Consider the following 23,526-nt stretch of genomic DNA (forward strand, 5'->3'; position numbering starts at 1 on the left):
TCCAGCCTGAATCTCTGGCAGCTCCCTGTCAACTGCTGTAACCATTGTTACAATAACATTGTTACTTCAGCAACACTTTACTTGCATGAGACATCAGTGTTATGGTTCTGTAATTTGTGCATTCTGTTGGCTCATCTTGCTTTGGAATGGGTACAAATATGGATCTCTTCCAGTCATTTGACCAAGTAGCTGCCTTCCAAATTTCCTGGCATAGTTGAGTAAGTGCTTCCCATGCTTCACCAGCATGTGGAAACATTTCATAATGGATCCCAACAATTCTTGTAGACTTGGTTTTGGCTGACGCTTTCAGTGAGACTTGGGCTCAAGTCAGTACCATTGGTCCTTGTGCAGATGCTGCCTCTTGAAATGGATGAATGTTTACAAGTTCTCTGGTACAGGGATCTGCGTATGATTTCCATCTTCTTTGGATGCTTCACGTATCACTCAATATTTTACCAATAGAAATGTTTCATATAGCAATTCAAATTTTTTCTAGATTCCTTTTGATTTAAGGTATGCTGAATGCATGCTCTTAATTTTTTATTTTCTGATTCTAGGTCTTTTCACATTTCATAATAATATTTTATGTTGTCTTCTCAAACTGCCCTTTGAAATTTTCAGTTCAGCTATTTGACTTCATGAGTTCTTCCATTTGCCTTAGCTACTCTTTGACTAAGAACAATTTTCAAAGTCTCTTCTGACTTTCACTTTGTTCATTTATCCTGTCTTTCTAATGATCGTTGGGTTTCGTCAGGAATGCTGCTACAGATGTCAGCCCACACCTTATCAGATCTTCAGTTGTTAATGTTCAATGCAGTGATTCTGTTCTTCAGATGTCAAAATTCAGGTGACATTACTCAAGATCATATTTTGGCTATCATGGATTTGTTGTCATTTTCTTCAACATCAACCTTTGTCCACACACGTAGTCAGTTTGATTTCTGTACATTCTATCTGGAGAAGTCCATGTGCACAGCCAGTCACCTTTTGTATGGTAGAAAAACAGCATTTGCAATGAAGAGGTTGTTGGGTGGCAAACTCTATAATGAAGTCTACCAATAAGACCATTTTTCCCCTAACTACTGTTCCTTCCTCTTTGTTTTAAACGTTTGCATTCCAATCACCAGTAATTATCAATAAAATCTGTTCACTTTGGGTGACCCTGCTGGTGTTGAAACACCAGTGACATAGCTTCCAGCATCACAGGAGCACACAAGCCACTATGACAAACTGCCATGACAAACTGACAGAGAGGCGGTGGATTAAATAGTAGAACATAAATCAGCATCCTGTCTAAGATGCACAGTAAAGCTTCTGGGCTGGAAAGTGTCTTGTTCAATTGATTGCCTATGAAGAATATTTTGAAGGGAAATAAAGTTAATAGAGGCTAATAATAATAAAACTAAAAAATCTGTGTGTATATATATGCATATCTATGTGTAGCTACAGCTATAGAGATATCAGACTTTCTGTCGTTACTCCCCAATGAAGACAATCTTGCAGCTATATATAAGTCAATGGTGAAAATTATAACTTTAATGTTCAACACAGCAGGATGCCTAAATTGCTCTCCCAATAGTAATAGAAGGTAGCAATGATTTACCTTGCTTGTTAAGGCAAACGACACTAGATTGCTTCAGATTAGACTTGTATTCTTTTGGCAACAATTTCCCAAGTCTTTGAGTGATCTAACATGTACAGATCCAATTCGTCCTTCCTCTCAGACAAAAACATCACACCGCAGCCTTTAATTTTGAGGAATAAAGCAGGTGGATGTATTTTCTGGTTGTAATAAAAAGAAGTACAGAAGACACTGTAGAGCTCAACTAATCAGCTAGTCTCTCACCTCCGGGTCAGTACCAAATCCGGCTCATTAGGAGTAAATAGATGCCATTGCCAGCGGACAGCTGCTTATCAGGCTGATAAAGAATAAGCTTTTCTCAGTCCAGCTTTCAGCGGACAGGTGCGCAGATTACAATATCAGCCCTCACAACTGATATGAATTAGTATCCTTCCTGGTATTTCAGAAGAAATCACCAGAGTAAAGCTAATGTAAATTTCCAGACACTGTTGCAGACTCTCCTAGCATCCAGAAAGGGTAGGCAGAATTTTTAGATAAGACCGATGGTACTTTCTACTTTTCTGATCTTCTGTCCATGATGCAATCACACTGAGAAAAGTGATTTCCTTATCTCAGGTCTATGATTTTGCTGTCTTTTTCAAGAATGGTAAATCCTGGTGCTATTTGCCACGCTGTTTGTCTCTTCTCCAGATTATGAACACAATAAATCTTAATTGGATTTGTTCATTTACCTTTCCTCCATTGGAAACTATTCTTTACTTGCATTCTAACTCTCCTGTGGTATTTCTACCTCTATGGAAGAAGCATCCCCTCTCATTAAGATTTTTAAAAACATTACCATTGAACTGACTCTCCTTCATGGTGATCTTATCTGTACCAAAGAGGACCTGTAAACCGTCTTGGGGCAGTGCTACCTTCTCCTACAGGGTCCCAGTGAATTGATATTGACTCAGTGGCAGTGAGTTTGGAGTTTTGTACATAGGGCCACAGGAAAAAATATTCTCTCTCTCTTAGAATAATTTGACCCAAGTGTTAAAACTCAGTATCATAGTCTCCAAATTTATCATACAGAATTTTCACTCTGTGCCTAAATATCTTTTACATTTCTGAAATGGTCTCTTCCTTGTTCAAGAAAATTACAAAGCAACAAAAAAAAAGATAAAAAAATGCTTCCAATTCATATCAAAGCAAAATCAGTGTCAACAGTTTGTCTTATTTTGTTGTTAGGTGGCAAGGAGTCAATTCTGATTCATTGTAACCCTATATACAACAGAACTGGGACTTCCCAATCCCATGTCATCTTCACAACCATTCCTGTGATGTCTTTCTCCAGGAGCTGAGTCCTCCTGATTAGACGTGCAAAGCATTTGAAGTCTAAGTCTTGCTATCCCCACTTGTAAGGAATATCCCAGCTGTACTTCTCCTATGACAGATGTGTTTGTTCTTCTGGCTGTTTATGGTATATTCAATATTCTTCACCAGCACAATGATTCAAATCCATCGATTCTCCTCCAGCCTTCCCTATCCTCTTCCCAGCTTTTGAATGCATGAGTTTGACTTACAAGAGCCTTCAAATATAGCTCCAATTGATGCTTCCAATCTTTCTTACCACTCTCCCACCTTACCTACCCCAACTCTACATGGCAACTATTTCTATTCAATTAGTTTCAGTATTTTAGTCTCACATTTTCATCTCTTTTTTATTTAGTATTTTAATTCATTTTGTCTTGAATTCCTCAAATTGTTTTTACAATGATTATTGGTTTTTAAATAAACAGTAAGTGCATCCAATTCCTTCTTTCACTGTTGCCTCATGGCGGTTGCTTGTTTTCACATGCTTTTTTTTTCTGTGTGTACTTTCCTCCCTCCCCGCCCCTAATCTTGTAGTGATTGTTTGTTGAGGTTCTTGGAAGACTTTCAATTTTGACGGACAGTCTTTGTGTCAGACATACCTTTTGATCGATCTTTTAGATAGGAGTCTGTGGTAATTACATAATGTCATGTCAACTTGATACAGGGGTAGAATCTAGTCTGCCAATCAGGTCCCAGCCTGGTGGATGCCTACTTGTGGGCATGGCCTTCTTATGAGAATTCTGAGTGTCCTCTCTTCCTCCCTGAAGGTGGGACACATTCCTCTTTTGCCTTTCCTTCCTGTTGACAAGCCACATGGAGTCATGCTGATGGCAGACAGAACCCTGGAGATGCTTCCACTGCCACTGGATCCACAAGACTATCCACCCACTGGCCTCTGATCTTCCTGCATTCGGCATCATTGTACCACGTTCTGCATAAGTCTGAAGAGGTATGTATGCACTAGTATTGGACATATGGGCTATTATCAGACTTATGGACTTGATCTGGACAGAGCAGGGGTGTTTTCTTAACATACAATTGCTCTTTGATATAAAGCTCTCTCTTAACACACGAGTGTCTCTGAATTTGCTTCTCTTGTCAACAGGGTCTAACACAGAGTAGTTTTATTGTCTCAATATTTTTAACATGTGGTTTTACTGCCTTTTATGGTTGCAGTTGCAAAGTTTTCTGGTAGTATAAAAGCCATTCTTTAATAAATCAGCAATCTTTCATTTGTGGTGGCTTCTAAATTTTTTTTCTATGCCCTTGGTATAATGCAGATTTGCTTTATGATTAATTTATTTTATTTGTTTTACTTGGGAGTTGGGGATCTTAATAGCCTATTTGTTCTCAACTTTGAAAAACTCCTTTGCCCTTATTCAGAGAATATTATCTCTTAAGTCAAGTTCTTCCTTGTCTCTTTCTATAAATTCTAATAAATATATAAGGGTTCTCTTATTTGTTTTCTCACTTTTATTTTTCTATTACAGTTTTCATTTCCTTATCTATATGTTCTGACTTCTGAGTAATTTTTTTCACACTTTACTTCCACATTAATAATTTTCTCTTCAATTGTATCTTATTGGCTAATAACTTTTTTCACTATTTCCAGTACCAATATTTTTAACTTCTAAAAGTTCCATTTAGGTATTTTAATAGATTTTCATTTTTAATTGTGCTTTCTTTTATTTCATCTTTTAAATTATCATTAACAAATATTTTATAATTTGGCATTTTCTATTATTTTTATTTCTTGAATTGTTAATTAATCAGATTGCCACATTTATTGTTTCCCCTTCAAGATGTTTTTTTCTCATGGTATTTATGATTATTTCAAAGTTGTATGCAGTGGTATTTATTTCTAGTAGGAAGAGACCATAAAGTACCTGGCTTGTGAATGAGTATATTTGAGTATATTTCTCTGGGAAGACCTTAATCCAATGATCCTGGATCATTTCCTGTTATATTTTATGTTAATTTCTTTGGCATACATTTGGGTTTATTCTTTCAGTTTTTGGAAAGCAGTGACTCTATTTTCCCTGTCTTAAAAGCATTTCATAGCTAGATCCCACATTTCTTGGACATATCTTAGACTTGAGTGCCTAGGGTTTTATGAGTCCATGAGTCGTGGGAAAATGATAGATGGTAGTAGACCACTGCAGAAACAACTTGGATATCACATCATCCCTTATGTGAAAGGAGGTCCTGTCAGCATTTTCAAGAGAGCTTTGCCATTTTCCCCCCAGCCCCTACAACTTGCATATAAAATGAAAATAGTAGGGGGTGCTGAATAATTAGTTTTCCTTAATAACTCTAACTTTAATTTTTTCCTTGCATTTCTGGTATCTAAGCATTTCTGAGTTTTATTTTTTCCATTTGAGCACAGCATTACTCAAGGTTTGAAAGTATATTTTTACTGCAGTTCGTCCAAACAACCGTGTGATCTAGTCGTGTCAGTTTGTCCCACCTCACTGTTGTACTGCATCTGAAACCCCCAAACCACCCCCCAGGTCTGCTTATCATTTCCCAGAGAAACCTCATGGGTTTCTGACATTGTAACATGAGTCAGGCTATTCTATATCTTTAAATGCTGCCTTTATCTTACAATGTTATCTTCCCTTTCTCCTTCATGAATTCTTTCTACATAGTTGCAATCATGGTGCAAGATCTCTACCTGCAAACTCTACAGAAGGAATCTTCCTGTATCCTCTATTATTATAGTGTTTGTGTTCTCATCGTATCCATTTGACTAGACTATCAACACCTAAGGAGCTTGTACATGTTACCCGTCTGTTTGCTTTGCAATCCCTAGCATTTTGTCTGGCACACAATAGATAATAGCTCCAAGTGCTTGCTACCTTGAATCGAGACTACGGAAACATTTTGTTTTCCTTCTGCAACTAAAACACTCATAAGTTAACATGGTAAAGCATAGCAGTCCATGATTATTCAATATAAAGAAATATGCAATAACGGGAGAACTTTTGTACATCCTGAGAGAATTATCATTTAAATGAGATCCAATTAATATAAATAGGCATATTATTTTAAATGTATAGACCTCTACAGTTATAGGTCTATAATTGTTACTTTTAATAGCTATAGGTGGATCATTGCTACCTTTGTAAACAATAACAACATTAAGAACAATAAGGATAGAGCATTAACATGGCAGGTCCTCATTTGAGTGGTAAAACAACCCCAGTGGTGCTCTAGGACCTGTGTTTCATAGATGAAGGAGTGAGGCTAATTGTACAACTAGGATGGTTACAAAGCCCATAAGGAGTGGTTGCACTATGATTTGATCAGCCTCTACATCCTTTATTCGGGTTTGACATATTGGTTTTCTTTGAATCTGTCAAATATGAATAAGGGCTTAAAACTGTTCTCAACCATGCTTTAAGCATTATTATTATTATTAATTATTCATATGAGAAAAGCATACAAGAAGCAGGAAATTTGAAGTGGTTTGCCAGATTCATAATATTATTGACAATTATTTGGTTAGTAGTCATTGCTTTGCAAAATATTATTTTAAAATCCCTATAAACTATTTTCAAATATTTATAAAATGTTTTGTGGGTGAATACATACACACATATTGTATAAATAAATTGTACACATAATTTATTTTAAGGTATATGATGTGTATATATAAATGTATATCCCAAAATATATAGTATATAAAGATTTCTATTTCCCTTGGATTGTATTTTTAAATTGTCTTAATTCACTCACTGAGATAGGTTAGAAAAGTACTGTACATTTAATATTTATTTTTGATATTATAATTATCAGTGATTATCCTTGATTGTACTACAATTTTCTCTGAAGAATTTTTTCCAAAACAAATATTAAAAGTTTCTGTGTCACTCACATTAATATTGCTTGACAACATCCACAGTTTAAAAACATAAAACAAAACTGAGATCCTAGAATAGTTATTTTTTTATCGTTCTGGATTAAGTGTCCTTGTTCTTTATAGAGAGGTGCTGAGGGCCATGGTTTAAAGAGTAGGCGTGCTCCTGAACTAACCTTTCCACTGAATGCCTCCTACTGCCATGCACAGTTGTCTCTATTGTGTGAATTCTAAAAAAAGGTGTATCAAATGACATACTTCAAGTATCATATATTTATATATTATTTTCAGCATCCACCCCTACAGTCCATCTGTAAGGTATATTAACGGTTCTCACAATTTTAAGTGGCTTCAATTAAAAGATAATTATACAAGAAGCTTCTTTTCATAAAGCAATCATCTAAATATACATCATTTGCTTGAGCTGAAGAGTCTGTCATTTTCTAATGCTAAAGGTACTCACTAGATGATGAGATAAGATTATTTACAGATCTACCTAGCATCTCTACAAAAGGCAGTGAGAGTGCATGAGAGGCGAGGCTGGGAGAATGGAGGATGAGTGGGTTGGAAAGGGGGAACTGATTACAAGGATCCACATGTGACCTCCTCCCTGGGAGATGGACAGCAGAGAAGAGGGGGAAGGGAGACTCTGGATAGGGCAAGATATGACAAAATAGCAATCTGTGGATTATCAAGGGCTCATGAGGGGGGGGAGGGGGGAGCGGGGAGGGAGGGAAAAAAACAGATGACCTGATGCAGAGGGCTTAAGTGGAGAGCAAATGCTTTGAGAGTGATTAGGGAAAAGAATGTACGGATGTGCTTTATACAATTGATGTATGTATATGTATGGATTGAGATAAGAATTGTATGAGCCCCTAATAAAATGTAAAAAAAAAAAGAAAAAAAAAGAAAATGAAGGCATGCTCTTCGTTCTAAGACATGAATAATTCTTCATTTTCTGTTTTATATATATATATGTATATATAAAACCTTTGACTCGATCATAGACTTGTTAAAGAACAAGCGGTTCAAGTTAGAAAAGCAGTTCTTTTTTTACATTGGGGATTCTTACAGCTGTTATCACAATCCATACATATGTCCGTTGTGTCAAGCACATCTGCACATTTGTTGCCATCATTTTCAAAACATTTTCATTCTACTTGAGCCCTTGGTATCAGTTCCTCACTTTTCCCCTCCCTCTCCCACTCTCTGAAAAGCAGTTCTTAATGTAAACACAATTTGATTAGAAAAGTTAACCCAAATTCTCCCTGGGTAATCATGTATGTGTGGTACAGTTCATAAGATTGTGTCGTGATTAGTACATGGCCAGATGGGAATGGAGCCCCCTGGTTTCTTGACCCAGGACTCCCCAAATAGCGAGTGAGGATGCCATGGATTTGAGATTTGTAAGGTATTGGTCTGGGGGAAATGTGCTTACTCTGATCAAGAACAATGAAGCCAACACACAGTGTGCGCATTTCACTGTGCAGCATGCACATTTCCAAAATACGAGATGGCAGTGAATCCCTCTGCCCAGTAAGAACTGAGGAATATCTCAGGTTGTAGTCTGTGCTCTGAATTCATCAAAAGCATAATTTCTGAGCAAAAGTAAAAATAAGTGAGATTCTGTTTCCTCACATCAAAGCTGTGCTGACTGCTAACCAAAGGTTCAGCAGTTGGAAACCACCAGCCACCGCTCAGGAGAAAGACGAGTCTTTCTACCTCCAGAAAGAGTTACAGACTCGGAAACCCACAGGGGCAGGCCTGTCTATTCTGTCCTATGAGGCAAAATGGACTCATTGTCAATGAGTTTGATTTTTTGGTTGTAACACTAAATAAATCCAGAATTCCGTCGAGTATTCTGAGGTAGGGAGTAGATTCTGAAACTGAGGCCACGAAAGGAAAGCAGTATTGTTGACACAGAATGAGTCACAGGCTTCCAGGAGTCTGCATCCAATAGTAGGTAGAATAGCAGCCAACACCATAGCCTACTACCTGTGAGCTGTCCCTAGCTCATAGTGACCCTGTGGAACACAGGAGCACTGCGCCATAGTGGAAAAATCTAGGGTAACCAAGTCAGAACATCTTCGTGGAAGTAGAATGCCAAATCTGTCTTCAGTGGAATAGTGGGTGCCTTCAAACCACCAATGTTTTGGTTTAGCAGCCAAGCACTTGAACCATGACCCTCCCCAAAATTCTCAGAGCAGGAAGAAACCCAGTATTTCTCAAAGGCTTACCAATTCCAATTTCTTAAAACTTTGCCTTGTGAATTGGATGAAAGTTTTCAGAACAGGTCATCAATTTTTACATATGACGATTCATACATATTATATGATCAATCATAGCCATCCTCTCAATATAATTTCACTTAGCCCACTTACCCTTTCCGCTTCCTATGTCCATGCACCCCCTTCCCTAGCACTTCTGAATTTGTTCTTGGCTCAATGCTGCCCCGTGGAGGCAAATGGTTGGTTATTCTAAGGGACATAAACCTCACTGGTGTTCTTGTTGCCCTTGTAGAGCTGCCTGTTGTTTGGCTGGAAATGGAACTACAGGGAGGAGTTTAGTTCCAGATCTCTAAGATAACTAAGGTCTAACCAAATCTATAAGATAACTAAGGTCTATGCAGATCTCTAAGATAACTAAGGTCTATCCAGATCTATAAGACAACTAAGGTCTATGCAGATCTATAAGATAACTAAGGTCTATCCAGGTCTATAAGATAACTAAGGTCTATCCAGATCTATAAGATAACTAAGGTCTATGCAGATCTATAATATAACTAAAGTCTATCCAGATTGATAAGATAACTAGCATCTCAGGGGGATTCGCCCATTTCTATCTGACCAGAAAGTCTGGTTTCTGTTTGGATTTTGAATGTGATTACACAATTTCTCTATCAGACCAGAAATTTTGTTTTCTTTGGGGATTTTGAGCTTTGTTCCACACTTGTCTCCCCCTCTATCCCGGACCTCCTCAGAGCAGTGCCATGGCGGCCAGCCACCATCCCTTTCTTTGGGCCGCAGGGTCATGGAAATGGAGGTTCCCGTGGTTCATTAGTGCACTGGATAAACTGTTTCCCTGTGTCTTTGATTTGTATCACTCTGTACTTCCGGACAGAGGAAACCAATATTTGCACCTTTAGATGGATGCTCACAATCGCTTGCAATCCTAGTTGCTACTCACAAAAGGAGGATGTAGAACATCGTCTTTATGGCTTGTGTACCCCCAAAACTGTAGTCTGGAGACCTCAGCAATTGATTGTTTCAAGGTATTTGGTCATGTCTTTGAAGATTTCATAACTTTACCCACTATAAACTCCACCACCATTATGGATATATTTACAGCAAATACCCTCTGTTTGGCACATGTATCCTCTGTCAGATTGAAGTGTGTGTGAGTATCTCCCAGTCTCCCTTCAATTTGTAGACCACCATTATTGCAGGACTATGGATAGAACAGATTTGACTCAGCTGCACTTAACCCTGATAGTCTTCTCAATGTCTTCCCTGCCTCCATCACTTTTGGTTCACTTTGCTATTATTGTAGAGAGCAGCGGTTCTCAACCTGTAGGTCACACCCACTTTGCAGGTTGAACGACTCTTTCACAGGGGTCACCTAAGACCATCAGAAAACACATAAATATTTCACAATATATAATTCCATATTGTTTTGTAATTTATCACATGGTTTAATTAAGTTCAATTTGTAACAATGAAAATACATCCTGCATATCAGTTATTTACATAACAATTCATAACATAATAGTGGCAAAATTACACTTAAGAAGGAGCAACGAAAATAGTTTTATGGTTGGGGGTCACCACAACATGAGGAACTGTATTAAAGGGCCATGGCATTCGGAAGGTTGAGAACCACTGATATACAGTCTTCCCCTTCACCAAAATTAAGGTTTGCCTACAATATAGGCCATGACTGCCCTTCTCGGTGTCCAGCAAATAAGGTGTGTGTGTGTGTGTGTATGTGTAAGGTTCTTGTTGAAACTTTACAATAGTGGTTTCATACAACATTTGTCCTTTGTGACTGATTAATGTAACTCAATATACTAGCCTCCAGGCCCATCAATGTTACAGAGTGTTTCACAGATTCATTTTTAATCTTTAAAAGTTGTACAGTATTTCATTGTATGCATAGACCACCGTTTCTTGATCTCTCTTTCCTTCCACCACTGGATATTTAGGTGGTTTGCAATTGTTTTCTATTTTGAATGATGCAGCAGCAAGCATGGTGTTACATATAACTAGTCCCGACATGAGGCTTATTTTTCCGCGAGATAGACCAAGACTAGGGATTGCTAAGCCACGTGGCATTTCTCTTCTCCACTTTTTAAGTAAGTGCCATGCCAGTGTTTATGGTTTTGTTTTGTTTTTATTTCATCAGTGGACAGTCCTCCCAGCAGTGCATGCGGGTCATCTCTCTCCATGCCTTTACCAGTATTTGTTGTTTTCTATTTTGATTTCACTATTAGTAATGGAATGAGAGGATATCTCATGGTTGCTTTTATCTGCATCTCTCTAATGACTAATGATCAACACACGTCTTCATATGTTTATTGGCTGCCTAAGGCTCTGTTGGCTGAAACGTCCAGAGTCCTTTCCACAACCATCTTACTAAGCTCTTTTCAATGTACATATCTTCCCTATCTTCTTTCCTCCAATATAGTGAATTCAATACCCTTCATTTAGGGAAGCCAATTCCTTGAATCTTATTCAAGAATTACCTTCTTGAATTTTCTTTATCTTCTTTCTTCTAAATCCTTACCAGTTTCTTTTTCATTTGAATAATTTATTTTGATATACAAAACTTCTCTGATATCTTCCATTGTAAATTCAAAAATATATTATAATAAAACAAAACCCTATTGACTTCACATTTTCTTCTAACACTGGCCTAATTCATATACTTCCATTCAAAATCAAGATCTAGATCAGGATTTTGATTGCTAATTTTATGTGTCAATTTGGTTAGGCTATAGTATCCAGTTATGTGGTTAAATGCTAGTGTAGAGGATTTTGTATAGGTATTTTATGGATCTGACTCACATTTACAATCAACTGATCCTAAATAAAGGAGATTATTCTTAATAATATGGGTAGTCCTGTTCCAATCAATTGAAGATAAAGGGCTTTAACTCTTTCATCTTGCCTGACCAAATTAATTTTTGCTTTGAATGTTTTGTTGATATTATGTGTTTTCATTAATAAGAGGCATTCGAGAATTAAGTATTTGAGGTAACATAAATTTTGATACAATAATGTGTGACATATATGTCTCAAGTAGATTTTGGTGGTAGGATTGGTAGTGGGGTGGCCTATACATTCATATAATTAGCTCACTACCAGATGGAAATACATTCTATCACTGGGATAGTATGACATCCATCATTTAGGTTACAGTTTTAGACATTGTTTCTTCAGATTGACCATGCTGCCTCTCTTACCCACAATAGTCCTAGCTATTATCCTCTATGTTGGCACCTCATTTGTTTCCTTCAAAATGTGACAATTTATCATTACTTTATCCTTTTTTAATGACTGCTTTATTTTGTTTATATTGTATATGTCACATTCATATTCCATCCACAGGCCCTTTCAATGTACTTGGCACATAATGGAAAATCAGTAACTATTTGGAGAACTAATTAAAAGATAAATGGATGGGTGGTGTAAGAAGGTACACCTTCTCATGTAATCTCTCCCTTCTGTCTTAGCTAAAATGGACTATTTATGCAATATTTGATTACCATCTTGCAGGGCAGTGAATTATTTAATGTTGCTCTTCTAGTCAGACTCTCTCTAACTCCCACCAAACAACCTATTCTTGATGGATCTGAATATGAAGGTGGGGGAAGAGCCTGGTGGTTCTGAGTACTTGTTCATGGGATTCATTGTAATGGTCATCCTGCTGCATAGAACGCGTTACCTCAGAAGCAGCAGGGGCGATTTCACTACTAGCAAGAGTCAGGAGTGGAGCATCTCTTCTGGCCCCAACAATCCCTGCACAGTGATCATATTTGATAGATGGGACAGAGAAGTGAAAGAAGAGCAGCAGCAGAAGGTGGAGGATGAGACAGCAGTGGGCTGCTCAGCTCACAGAGCAAGTAAAGTAGGGTCCTTTGGGCAGGAGTCTGGTCTGTGGAGCGGGGTACCTCTGGGAGCTGAATGCAGGAGGCTGGCTTTGCCAACCTGCAGAACTAGAGCTGATTGCCCTCAGGTTGAAGATTATAGCTGAGGAGCATGCCCTTTGCGCAGCTTAGCAGCAGCCCTAAAAGGAGATTTATAACATGCCCCACCTAACAACTGTATGCTGAGCATTTTCCACTTGAATTGTAATCTGTTTCCTTATATATTAAACCATGTATTCATAAATATTGTCTGTGCATTTACAGTGGCCACTGCAATGAAGTATAAAACCCACAGCTGTAAAAGTAGAGTGTTGTATATGTTTGATGTTATGAACATCAATTTTAATTCAGTAAATTTTAATGTCAAAATTTTGCGATAAAACCTAAATTTTCCTCATCAAAGTACATAAAAGCCATATGATGGTAGAAGTCTCAGAATCATCTGGTCTTTTGTAGACATAATCTGTGAGATGTTCTAATGATATAAAAGAGAAAAAAATGAACATACCTTAACCTTATAGGATGATTTCATTTATATAATTTTATAATAAAATGATTTCCAAAACCCTAGGAAGCATATCATTGGTGCGTAAAGATTATTTTCTTTACTAAAATTGAAATTTTCTGGTTTGTTAGTGTGTAGTAATTAATATAAAGGTAATATCACAGCAACTCCATGATGGATTTGAGTGGCTGAAAAATTATGCATTGAGCATTTAAAGGAATCTACGTAAACTGGCAGGTGTTAGCGTGAAAACACAAACACAGAAGGCATTTCCCTCAGTCTTGTAAGTGCTTTGGGAACACGTGCCCACTGGTGGATGAAGCCGGCCTTAAACACCGAGCAGGTCTCCGTGTCAGGACATTTGCTGGCTGTGAAGTTGCTTGGGCAGAAAGTTGGTGCACGGATGGAGCAAGGAACCTCTACAGGGCAGATCTGACTCTCCCAATGTTGCTCAAGGCTGACAGGTGCTAGAGGAAAGGGGGCTAAGCAGCAGTCCTTTTACTAAAGCTGAAGGTCGGCCATGCCCTAGAGCAGCCCCTGTGACAGCCGGAGGGATCCGCCCCTCATTCTCTTTGCCCAGTCAATGAAAGGGAGTGCGTTCTGGTGGAAGATGGCAGTGTCTGCAGATGCCACACTTTTGTGATACAGAAACATCAGAGACTCCACTTTTTAAGAAAGGACTCAATATGCAAAGAGACCATATTATGTGATTGATAATAAAGTGGGGAGGGAAACTGACTGACACGCAATCCAGAATTAGACTTAACTGTCAAGGGCATTGAAATAAGTGTGGTTAAAACAGTAAATGAAACACAAAGTCGACTGAACAACAGACAAATTCAAAAAGTTAGAAGTTTTTTGAAAAGACTAAAATGTTTATTTAATGTCAGACTCCAGTGAACTACACATCCTGGCCACACCACGCCCACCACCTGTTTCTACAGGTAACATCTGATCGGAGCATGGTCAGTCCTCGCTCTGTGTTTATTTTCTGTCTAGATTCCACACAATCAGAGCCAAGGGACGTTTCCTGGCCCTTTTTGGAACTACAATGAAATATACGACCTTAAAAAAATGGAAAAACTCATAGGTCTAAATTTACCAGGAACTTGTGAAATAGGTTGTAAATGTTTACACATGCGTTTTTTTAGACCATCCGGGACTAAAGGAGCTCTATTGTGTCCCCTCCTTCTGGCTAGGCCAAATTTAGCTTCAAAGTAGGGAGCAAATTAAAACAAATCTATCCTCCGTGTACTTATTGCTCTCTGGATTAACAAATTATTCATAATAATAGAAGAAGTAAAGTCCTGAAAGCAGGATTTGAGTTCTTTCACATCTTTTTTCACACAGGTTGTTGATTCAAATCTGTATTTGTTTGTGTAATGAATTTTTGAAGAATAGAAACAGAGCTTTAGTGATCAACAATTTGAAAGAAAAAAATGTGTACTCAATTCTTCATATTTTGATATAGAGGAACCTCCTTGAGAGCAACATATGTGGACTTTCTCTGTCTCCATCCTTCACTTCTACCCAAGGAGGGAAAAGTAACTTATTTGCCCGAGTAATTAAGTTATATGAATTAGTATGCTTGCCTCAATTCCTTTTTACTTTGTATCTTCAAAGACTAGTATTCTGCAGTGTTGTATACAGCCCATCTCTCCAGGTGTGTGTGTGTGTGTGTGTGTGTGTGTGTGTGATAGACACATAGAGAGAGATACAAGGTAAATACAAGATTAGAGATAGATGGTAAATGGATGGATGGAGGGCGGGCGGGAAGAGGAAAGACTCCCTTTGGTTGCCTGGTAGAGCAATAATGAAGTGTGTTTATTTGTCTAATTCAGTTTGAGGTTGTCCCACATGGCCATAGTATTTACTCATTTTCTCTAAAAAGTTCTACCAGCAATAATAGTTTAAAAAACAGAAACAAAGACCCCCCTTCCACCCCCACACCCCAAACTCACTGCCCTTGAGTCATTTCTGACTCATTTCAGCCCTCTCCGTGACCATCAAACCCACGGCCATCAAGTGCATTCATACTTAGAGCAGCCCTCGCGGGGGTCTCGAAGCCCGTCCACGTACCGGGGAGCAGAGAGCCTCAACTTTCCCGTGCCGCCGATCAGTAATACGAGATGAGACTTCATTTTCCTGACTCTTGTGTTCATCTCTCAACAGTTTCTAATTTTATTTCTCCCTTGCTTAGTGTAAAATTTTAAAAACACCTCACAGGATGTATCAAAGCTTTGACATGTGAAAAAGGAATTTCCGATACGACTACATTTTGATCCTGTCCCTTCATTTTGAAAACTGCAGGAATGTGTCTGCATCTGTGTACTTATCCAGCAACAGTGGGTTCACAGTATTTAATTTTGCATGCTTTCTAAGTGAATTTCACTAGTTTTAGCTTATTGAAATTGGTCTTCAATGACCAAATCATTTCATAAAGTGACACCATGAATTTTTTCACATTTATAAATAAATTGGGGCTGGAAAACTGCACATTAAAATAACGTTTGTTATTTTCACATGATTAAAGTTCACGAACATTAAGTCTGGTAATTAGGTCTCAGAAGTCTCCAGCTGTCTCAAACTCAAGTCCCTTTATCCCTACTCTAAGAATAAGGATGGAGTCATTTTTCAATGCACGCATGTATGGAAAACTGCATACAGGAATGAAGGTGAAAATATGGTCCCTATCTTCAAAGTAATTCAAATAAAATGTTCAAATTGGTGATGTTATATATAAAATTCATTAACTACTCTGTTTTTCTATGTCAACTATTTTCATAATTTCAGATTTCATTTTTTCTCTTTCAAATAGTTTCTGTTTCTCTTCATTATTGGCCAATAGACTTTACTCGCAGACTGTAAGCTTACTCACAACTCAGTGGATTATGAAATAAAATTTTTCCGGAAAAACAAGTGGCATGTCTCCTTCTTAATAAACTTGTAAAGCTCAGCTTATTTTTTATTTACTTTATCAATGTAATTGATTGTCTCCATTCATTAAAATAACTAAGCAAAAACTGATTGTGGATGTGACTAAGATTAAAGAAAACTTAGTGTCTAAAATCAGAAAAACATAAAATTCATTAGAAAATTCATATACTTAATTCTGAAATATATGTGCTCAGTTATTGACAGCTATTAACAGAAGAAGCTTTAAATGGAATGTTTGCAATTCTATATTATTAAATTAAATATAAGCATATATAAATATATACTAAATTCATGTAAGTATACATTAAGTTTGTATTAATTTAGTTTATAGATATTTATATGTGTAAATATATAATATAAATTTTAATACATTTAGTTTAAATAAAAATATTTACTTGTAAATAAATATATACTTAATATACATTTAGCTTAATAATACATAAATGCAAAATATTCTATTTAAAACTTCTTTTGTTATAGCTGTCAATAATTCAAACTTGCTTATGTATTAATGCTCTCCCTGCAATCAAATTAATTCCAACTCATAGGTAGGACTGCCTTCCAAGACTGTAACTCTTTATAGGAGTAGAAAGCCTGGACTATCTCCCTGCGAGCAGCTGGTGGTTTTGAACTACTGACCTTACAGCTAGAAGCTCAAAGCATAACCACTACTCCACCAGGGCACCTTAAATTAAACATAGACAAGCAGAGATAAGGCTTTATGTCCACAAATTACATATTGATATGTAAGGTACAAGAATGATTTGCTTTTCAGAATAAAAATAAGGCCACCTTTTGCTCAGACAATGAAATAATTATTCACTCTATTAATTGATAAGGGTTGTTATTACACAAACTATTTCTCCATCCATAAGAAGAATGATCTTTAGGTTTTTAAAATTAAATATACTCATATTTTTGGATGATGCTACATAATTTAAAATAAAACCTAAGCATAACAAAACTTAGAGTTTCTTAACATTATTTACTGTAGAACTTTCCAAATGACTCATGTTTATATTTTGTTCCATTCTTCACAAAGTTTATCACCTAAAGTGTCCCTCGTGACTATTGAGCTAAAATGACAACAGTCTCAAATAACAATGACGTATGTTAAGCAGAATTTAATTGTGCTCCAAATACTCACAAATCATATTCTGAATAATCAATGATATGAGGGAAAAGAGGAACTATTTTTGGAAAAGTTGATCCTTGTTATCTTTCGTGAGCAATTCCTTTCCTCTGTCATTGTCTCGTGTCTGAATCTTGAGAAATGTGACAGCTAAACAACATAGACCTATCATTCCCCAACTACTGAAAAAATTAAAATAATTTAATCTTAAAATGCAATCCATTTTGAAAAAAAAGTCTTAATATTGATCAAAAACGTGCAAATCTTGACATCCAGTTTAACTCTTAGAGAGATAATTGAATAGGAAACTGCTCAGTCTTTCACCCATTAGACAAGAGATTCTTTCACTGAAATAGTAGGCTCCTAAAAGCCCAAACCTTAAGAACAGAGCAATTTTTCACTGACTAATAACAATTAGCTTTCTATCACGTTCTCTTTCCTTCAGCATTTCTTGAGAGTGCATTTAGTGATTCGGTTGTATACCAGAAGGCCAAATTCTTACACAGTGGTTATTAGCCAGGATAAACAGAGCAAGCACTAAAGCGGGCTTTGCACCTACTGAATGCTGCAAGTGGCGGTACTCATTCGACGTGCATCTTGCAAAGCTCGGCTGCTCCCAGAAGGCCACTCCGTGAAGACTGAGAGAGCAGCGTCTGCTAGTGGTGCCTGCGTGTCACAAAGAACAGAGGAAAGCTGCATGAAAACGACGCTAGAAACCATCGCTGCATTGTGAAATGGGCTAAACGTGGGGTCTGTATACATATAAAGCATGGCTTTAGAATGTGTGTATGAAGTGATTTTGATTATTCTTATTTTAGTCATACTGGGAAAAAGCAGTACAGCCACGATCATTTATTTCTCGGGCTCAGCGTTAGCTCCGCTTACCAAATCCTTTGCAAAAATTGCTACCTTCCTAGCTTGCAGGATAGACATATTAATTGAGGTCAGACAAAGCCATGACTTCATCAGCACACTGCATGCTGCTCTTGCAAGACGGTCGTTGTGCGGAGAGGAAGGATTGTCCTACCGTACCTGTGGCATTGAGAGGGCACTGATTGAACGCCAGGTCGCCTGCCGGAGTCCTTCTCCACACCATTGACATCAAATCATCCTCTGGGCATATTTCATAAGGTGCTGCGATTTAAATCAGAGAGACCTGAATGCCAGCAGTGTTTTATTTTTCTAAATATTGGCAATAACAATCTCCAAATGTATCTCTATAACCTCAGAATGCTTTCATTTTCTTGAAATTGATTGTTTACTGAAAGGTTTGAAATGTCTTCATTAGCAAAAATAAAGACAACAACAATAACAACAACTCCACAACAACAACAACAAACCAGGTTTCAACTTTATTATTCACAAAATCTCCACAAGGTAGTTTCTTTTGAAAGTACTTTCTGAATAGGCTTTTTAAAAAGCTATTTAGATTTGCATATAATTGACATTATATTCAAAGCATATAAATCAAAACTATTTGCAGCATGTGCAATTTTTCAGGTGTTACACAACAAAATGATTTCCAATCAGAATTCTGAATGGAATTAGCAAGAATAAATATTAAAGAGTAAGACAAACATAAGGGGCAAAAACACACACTGTGTCTAACCACAATGATGTAATGTATACTACATTATATAAAAATTAATTTATTTGATCTTTTTTCCTATATTACCTTCAACAGTTCAGTTTATTTATTTAGGCAAGAAAGTATTTCAAGAATAGCAGATGTATTCAAAAACATTTTAATGAAAAGCCATAGGATTTTGAAAATACAAGATCTGGCTGTGCGACAGGTCTTGGGATGTCTTGTCCCTCTTCTAGAAACAGTGTTGTACTGATGCCATTGTCCGGTACTTGACATGTTCACGTATTTGTCTCAGGACTTGGCCAGGATCACATTCAGCCTTCTCTCTATCTTTGTAACACCCATGTCTTTCATGCAGAAGTTATTCAAAATTTAATCCACACATGAATGTACTATTATATATGTTCCTTAAGAAATATATGTGCACCTGGAAAATAACTAACCAAGTACATAAGTGTGACTCCCTAGGACACACTTCTTCCCTTAAGGAAATGCACTATTGGCTCCAGAATGACCACACTTCCATGGGTACCAGTTCTCTTAGTACTTATGAATCTGTCAGGATGTACCGCAGCTGTTTGGTAGGTGGTGGATACATTTGAAATGTAATCTTGAAACAATTCTTTGTAACTACCCAAATAAGATAGGGGTTTTCTCTAGAGTTGCAAGGTCACCTATGCGGCTGATCACCTATTCTGTCTCCTTTCTCCTAAGAGAGAAGGTTCCAGCGCCCCAAAGAAGGCGTGTGCCCTGCTAACGGAGCGAGGCAGCAGGTGCAGGCATGGCAGGCCTGATCCCAGGATCCCTGCCTCCTCAGGAGCTGTGTTTGCATTGCCTGCATCTCCTCTTTGCAACGTCACTTTGTTCAAGAATAGTGTCTCTCATTCTGAGTTCATGTATATTGTTGAACACACAGTCTCATTAAAACATACTGGCAACTATTTCCTATTTATAAAGTCTTTCTTTGGGGATAATTTTGTAATTGACTCAGCTTCTCCATAGCGCTGTTTTCATAAACTGTCTCCTTGTTGTCTTCGCAATGATATTGTCAGGCCCAAATCTCATGCTCGCACCTCAGTCATTCCTCGCTGAATCTTCCCTGGGACAGCACTGGCTCTCCTGGATTTTCATTGCTGCTTGAAATGTTTTCCCTAATTTCTTACCAAACTACTAATTAGCTTTCTCCAAGTAGATCCTCCCTCTGCTCTTCTTTTCAGAATCACCCATGCCTGATCATAACAGGATTCTCTCATTAGGCACATGCTAATCACAAATGTACAACCCATAGGCAAAATGGTTTCATCTGGTAATTTCACACACATTAATATTAGTAGTACACGTTATATCAGCACTCCTTGAGCTCTGATTATGAGTCTAACAGGCAGAGACTGATGCTATTTCCCCAGCAATCATAGGAAGTATGGACTCTTGCTATCCTCCTTTCCAAGGGGGAAAGCAGAGGCAAAAAGAGATGAAGTCACTTTTCCAAAGTCACAATCGGTAAATATTTTTTTTAGGAAAACATTAGAATACTTTAAAGTTGCTGTCGAGGCAATTCCCAGTTAGGGTGGCCCCACAGCCATCAAAGTAGAGTGACCCTTCGTTGGGCTTTATCTATTCTGTTGCTCACCTTGATAACATACCCTAAAAACCATCTATTCAGCACTTGCATGTACAACTCAGTGCTATAAATTACATGCCTTGCGTCAACCAACCACACCCTCTATTTCAGAGTGCTGTCACTTCTAGTAACAGCATCTCACTGTAATCTAAAACTCTGATGTAACCTTTGAGTTGTCACTTCAATCCCATAGCGAGAGTTCTTAAATAAAGGATAATTTTCAAGATGGACATCTTTCTTAGTTAAGCTAAAGCATCATTGGTTTTAAGAAGATGTCAGGGGACACTTTTGGTTTCAGGTGTGAAGATTATCTTAGAGCAATAGTGTCAGGGTCATAGGATGACAGTCATTGATTTGAGGGGATAGGGATTATCCAGAGTTTCTTTCAAGATACTGTGCATGAATTTGAAGTGCTAATTTTTGGATTCTTAGCCCAAAGCATGAAGCATTTGTGCCACCCAGATTCCCAGCAAATATTGGAGATACAATATAGTACTGGCAGTTTGAATTTTGATTCCACATTCGAATTGCTATGTTGTAGTCAAGTCTCTACATATGCCTCTTACACATACAGTTTGCTGCTGCTGTTGTCTGCTTAGATGATATTGGTAGGTAAAACTTGTGCCTGAAGTATTTTAAATCTAGCTTTCCCAAGAAATCTCAAAGGGAATCTATCTTCTCCTCAAATCTTGTTATTTCCCCCCATAAACCTGCCTGTTAACTCTTCTATATTTTCTAGATGATTTAAAGAAATTTTATTCTAGGCCCACAGCTGAAACTACAAGGTGAATCCACTCCACCAGCTCTTCTCTTGGTCTCTAAGATTTCACATCTGACGTCTTGAGTTCGGGCTTCCTCCCATCAGGAAACAGCCTCACGAGTTTATATGGGCATTTACTCTGACTATGTGCTAGGCCCTGTCTAGGGGATTCAACAACTCAACAGAAAACGTATATGCCTTGTGTATCTTACAGTCCAGGAGATAAAGCAGAAGCGATGAAAAAGGAAACTGAGTCCTTGAGTACAATAGTCACACGGATTTCCTAGGAGAAATACAGGGTGTGCTCTTATTCAAACTGAAAGGATCAAAGAAGGCTTCGTGGAAGAAGAGGCGTTGCATTGAGAGGGGTTGTGTCAATGGACAGAAACACTTCAGGCCAAGGGAAAGGGAACGTGAGTGCAAAGACTTTAAACCGGGGGCCAGAGGGGATGCAGGCCAGTGTGGCTGCGGGGGAAGACAAAGGACAACATGGAGGAATGGGCTAGAAGAGTAGGCTGCCGTCAGAGCTCTCCAGATATTGCCCCAGTCACAGAAGATTTGTAAACAAAAGTTTACAAAAGCTTCAGTTTTTAATTTTAAAAAGATTGGTTAGCTGACTGTAGACAAAGTGGCTGGGGGAGCCGAAGGCAGGAAAAGTGGCTCTGAACAGGCCGATTGAGGCCTTCAACTCTCAAGCAGTAGCAGCTGTAGGGAGCCAGGCTGCGCTGCAGATGAAGACAAGGAGGTGGACGCACAGGTACACTTAGGACGTTGATTGAAGACATGATAGAGGAGACAGAGGGAGGGGACAGGAGGAAGCATGGTTTCTGACATGTAGAACTTGGTATAATTTGGTAATGTTCGCTAGTACCTTTCCTATGTAATGCCATGTTCAGTCACAGCCAGAGAGTAATCCATAAACTAAAGTGGTGTCCTCTAATTTGTTGCTTAACCCACTCTGGTGGTTCTCCAGTTCTTAGAGGATGCCGAGAACTATTTTCAGTCTGATGATCAGATGCTCTACTAGCACCCACTTCTAGTATCCCCCCATGTCTGAGTCACCCAGAATAAATGACCACTCTCCACAATGCCCATGCCCATTCAGGCTTTGCAAACCGTATCCATTCCTTTTAATGCTTTCTTCGTGGATTAGTTTATGCAAATTTTCTTGTCATCCTTAAGACGTTGACATTGTCTGAGAAACCTTCCTAACAGCCTAGTGCCTGGATAAAGGGGTCCTGTTGTTAGGGGCCATCGAGCTGGTTCTGACGCACACTGGGTCTGTGCACAGCAGAATGAAAACAGTGCCCAGTCCTCACGACCGTTCTCATTGGTGACCCCCTTGTGGAAGTCAGCGTGCCAGTCCAGATTGTTACCAAGCATGCTGCTCTTCTCCAGGTCCTGAGCCCTCTTTCCAGCACGTCCAGAGTACGTCAGATGAAGTCCCACCTCCTTGCTTCTAAGGAGCATCTGGCTGTACTTCTTCCAAGACAGATTGCTCTGCCTGTCCAAGGGACTGTCAACCATCTTCTCCAGCACCACCATCCAAATGCATCCCTTTGGGTCCTCCTGATTCAATTGGTGACTTTCAAATGTATATGAGGTGATTGGAACTTATTCAATCTGTGACTTTCACATGCATTTGAGGCGATTGGAATGGCCAGGACTTACCTCAGCTTTCAAAGTAACATCCTTGCTTTTCAAGATTGTGATGCCTGCCTGCTGCTTCCACGGGCACGGACAGGAGCAAGACGAAAACCTTGGCAGTTTCAATCTTTTTGCCATTCATCACGCTGTTCATCTCCATTTATTACGTGTTGACCTATTGGTCAACTTGAGAATGTTTCAGTTTTCTTGACATGGAGTTGTAATCCTTATGAAAGCTGCAGTTCTTGATCTTCATCAGCAAGTGCTTCAAGTCCTTCTCACTGTCAGCAAGCAGGTTTGTGTCATCTGCATATGACAGGTTCTTCCAACCCCGATACCAAATTCTCCTTCTTACAATTTAGTTTGTCTGATGATTTGATCAGCATACAGATTGAAT

General features: G+C 38.3%; 1 protein-coding gene across 1 annotated transcript in view; it reads right to left on the reverse strand.

Moving 5' to 3' along the window:
* Nucleotides 1-23,526, reverse strand: part of ADGRB3 (adhesion G protein-coupled receptor B3) — a 796,551-nt gene that overhangs the window by 421,939 nt on the left and 351,086 nt on the right. The window contains exons 7-8 of the mRNA XM_075554045.1: nucleotides 18,546-18,647; nucleotides 18,073-18,179 (exon numbers count right to left, since the gene is read on the reverse strand). Of these exons, the coding sequence (XP_075410160.1) occupies nucleotides 18,073-18,179; nucleotides 18,546-18,647 (209 nt within the window). The remainder of the gene's footprint in view (nucleotides 1-18,072; nucleotides 18,180-18,545; nucleotides 18,648-23,526) is intronic.

Source organism: Tenrec ecaudatus, chromosome 7 (assembly GCF_050624435.1).
Source record: "Tenrec ecaudatus isolate mTenEca1 chromosome 7, mTenEca1.hap1, whole genome shotgun sequence".
Taxonomy (NCBI): domain Eukaryota; kingdom Metazoa; phylum Chordata; class Mammalia; order Afrosoricida; family Tenrecidae; genus Tenrec; species Tenrec ecaudatus.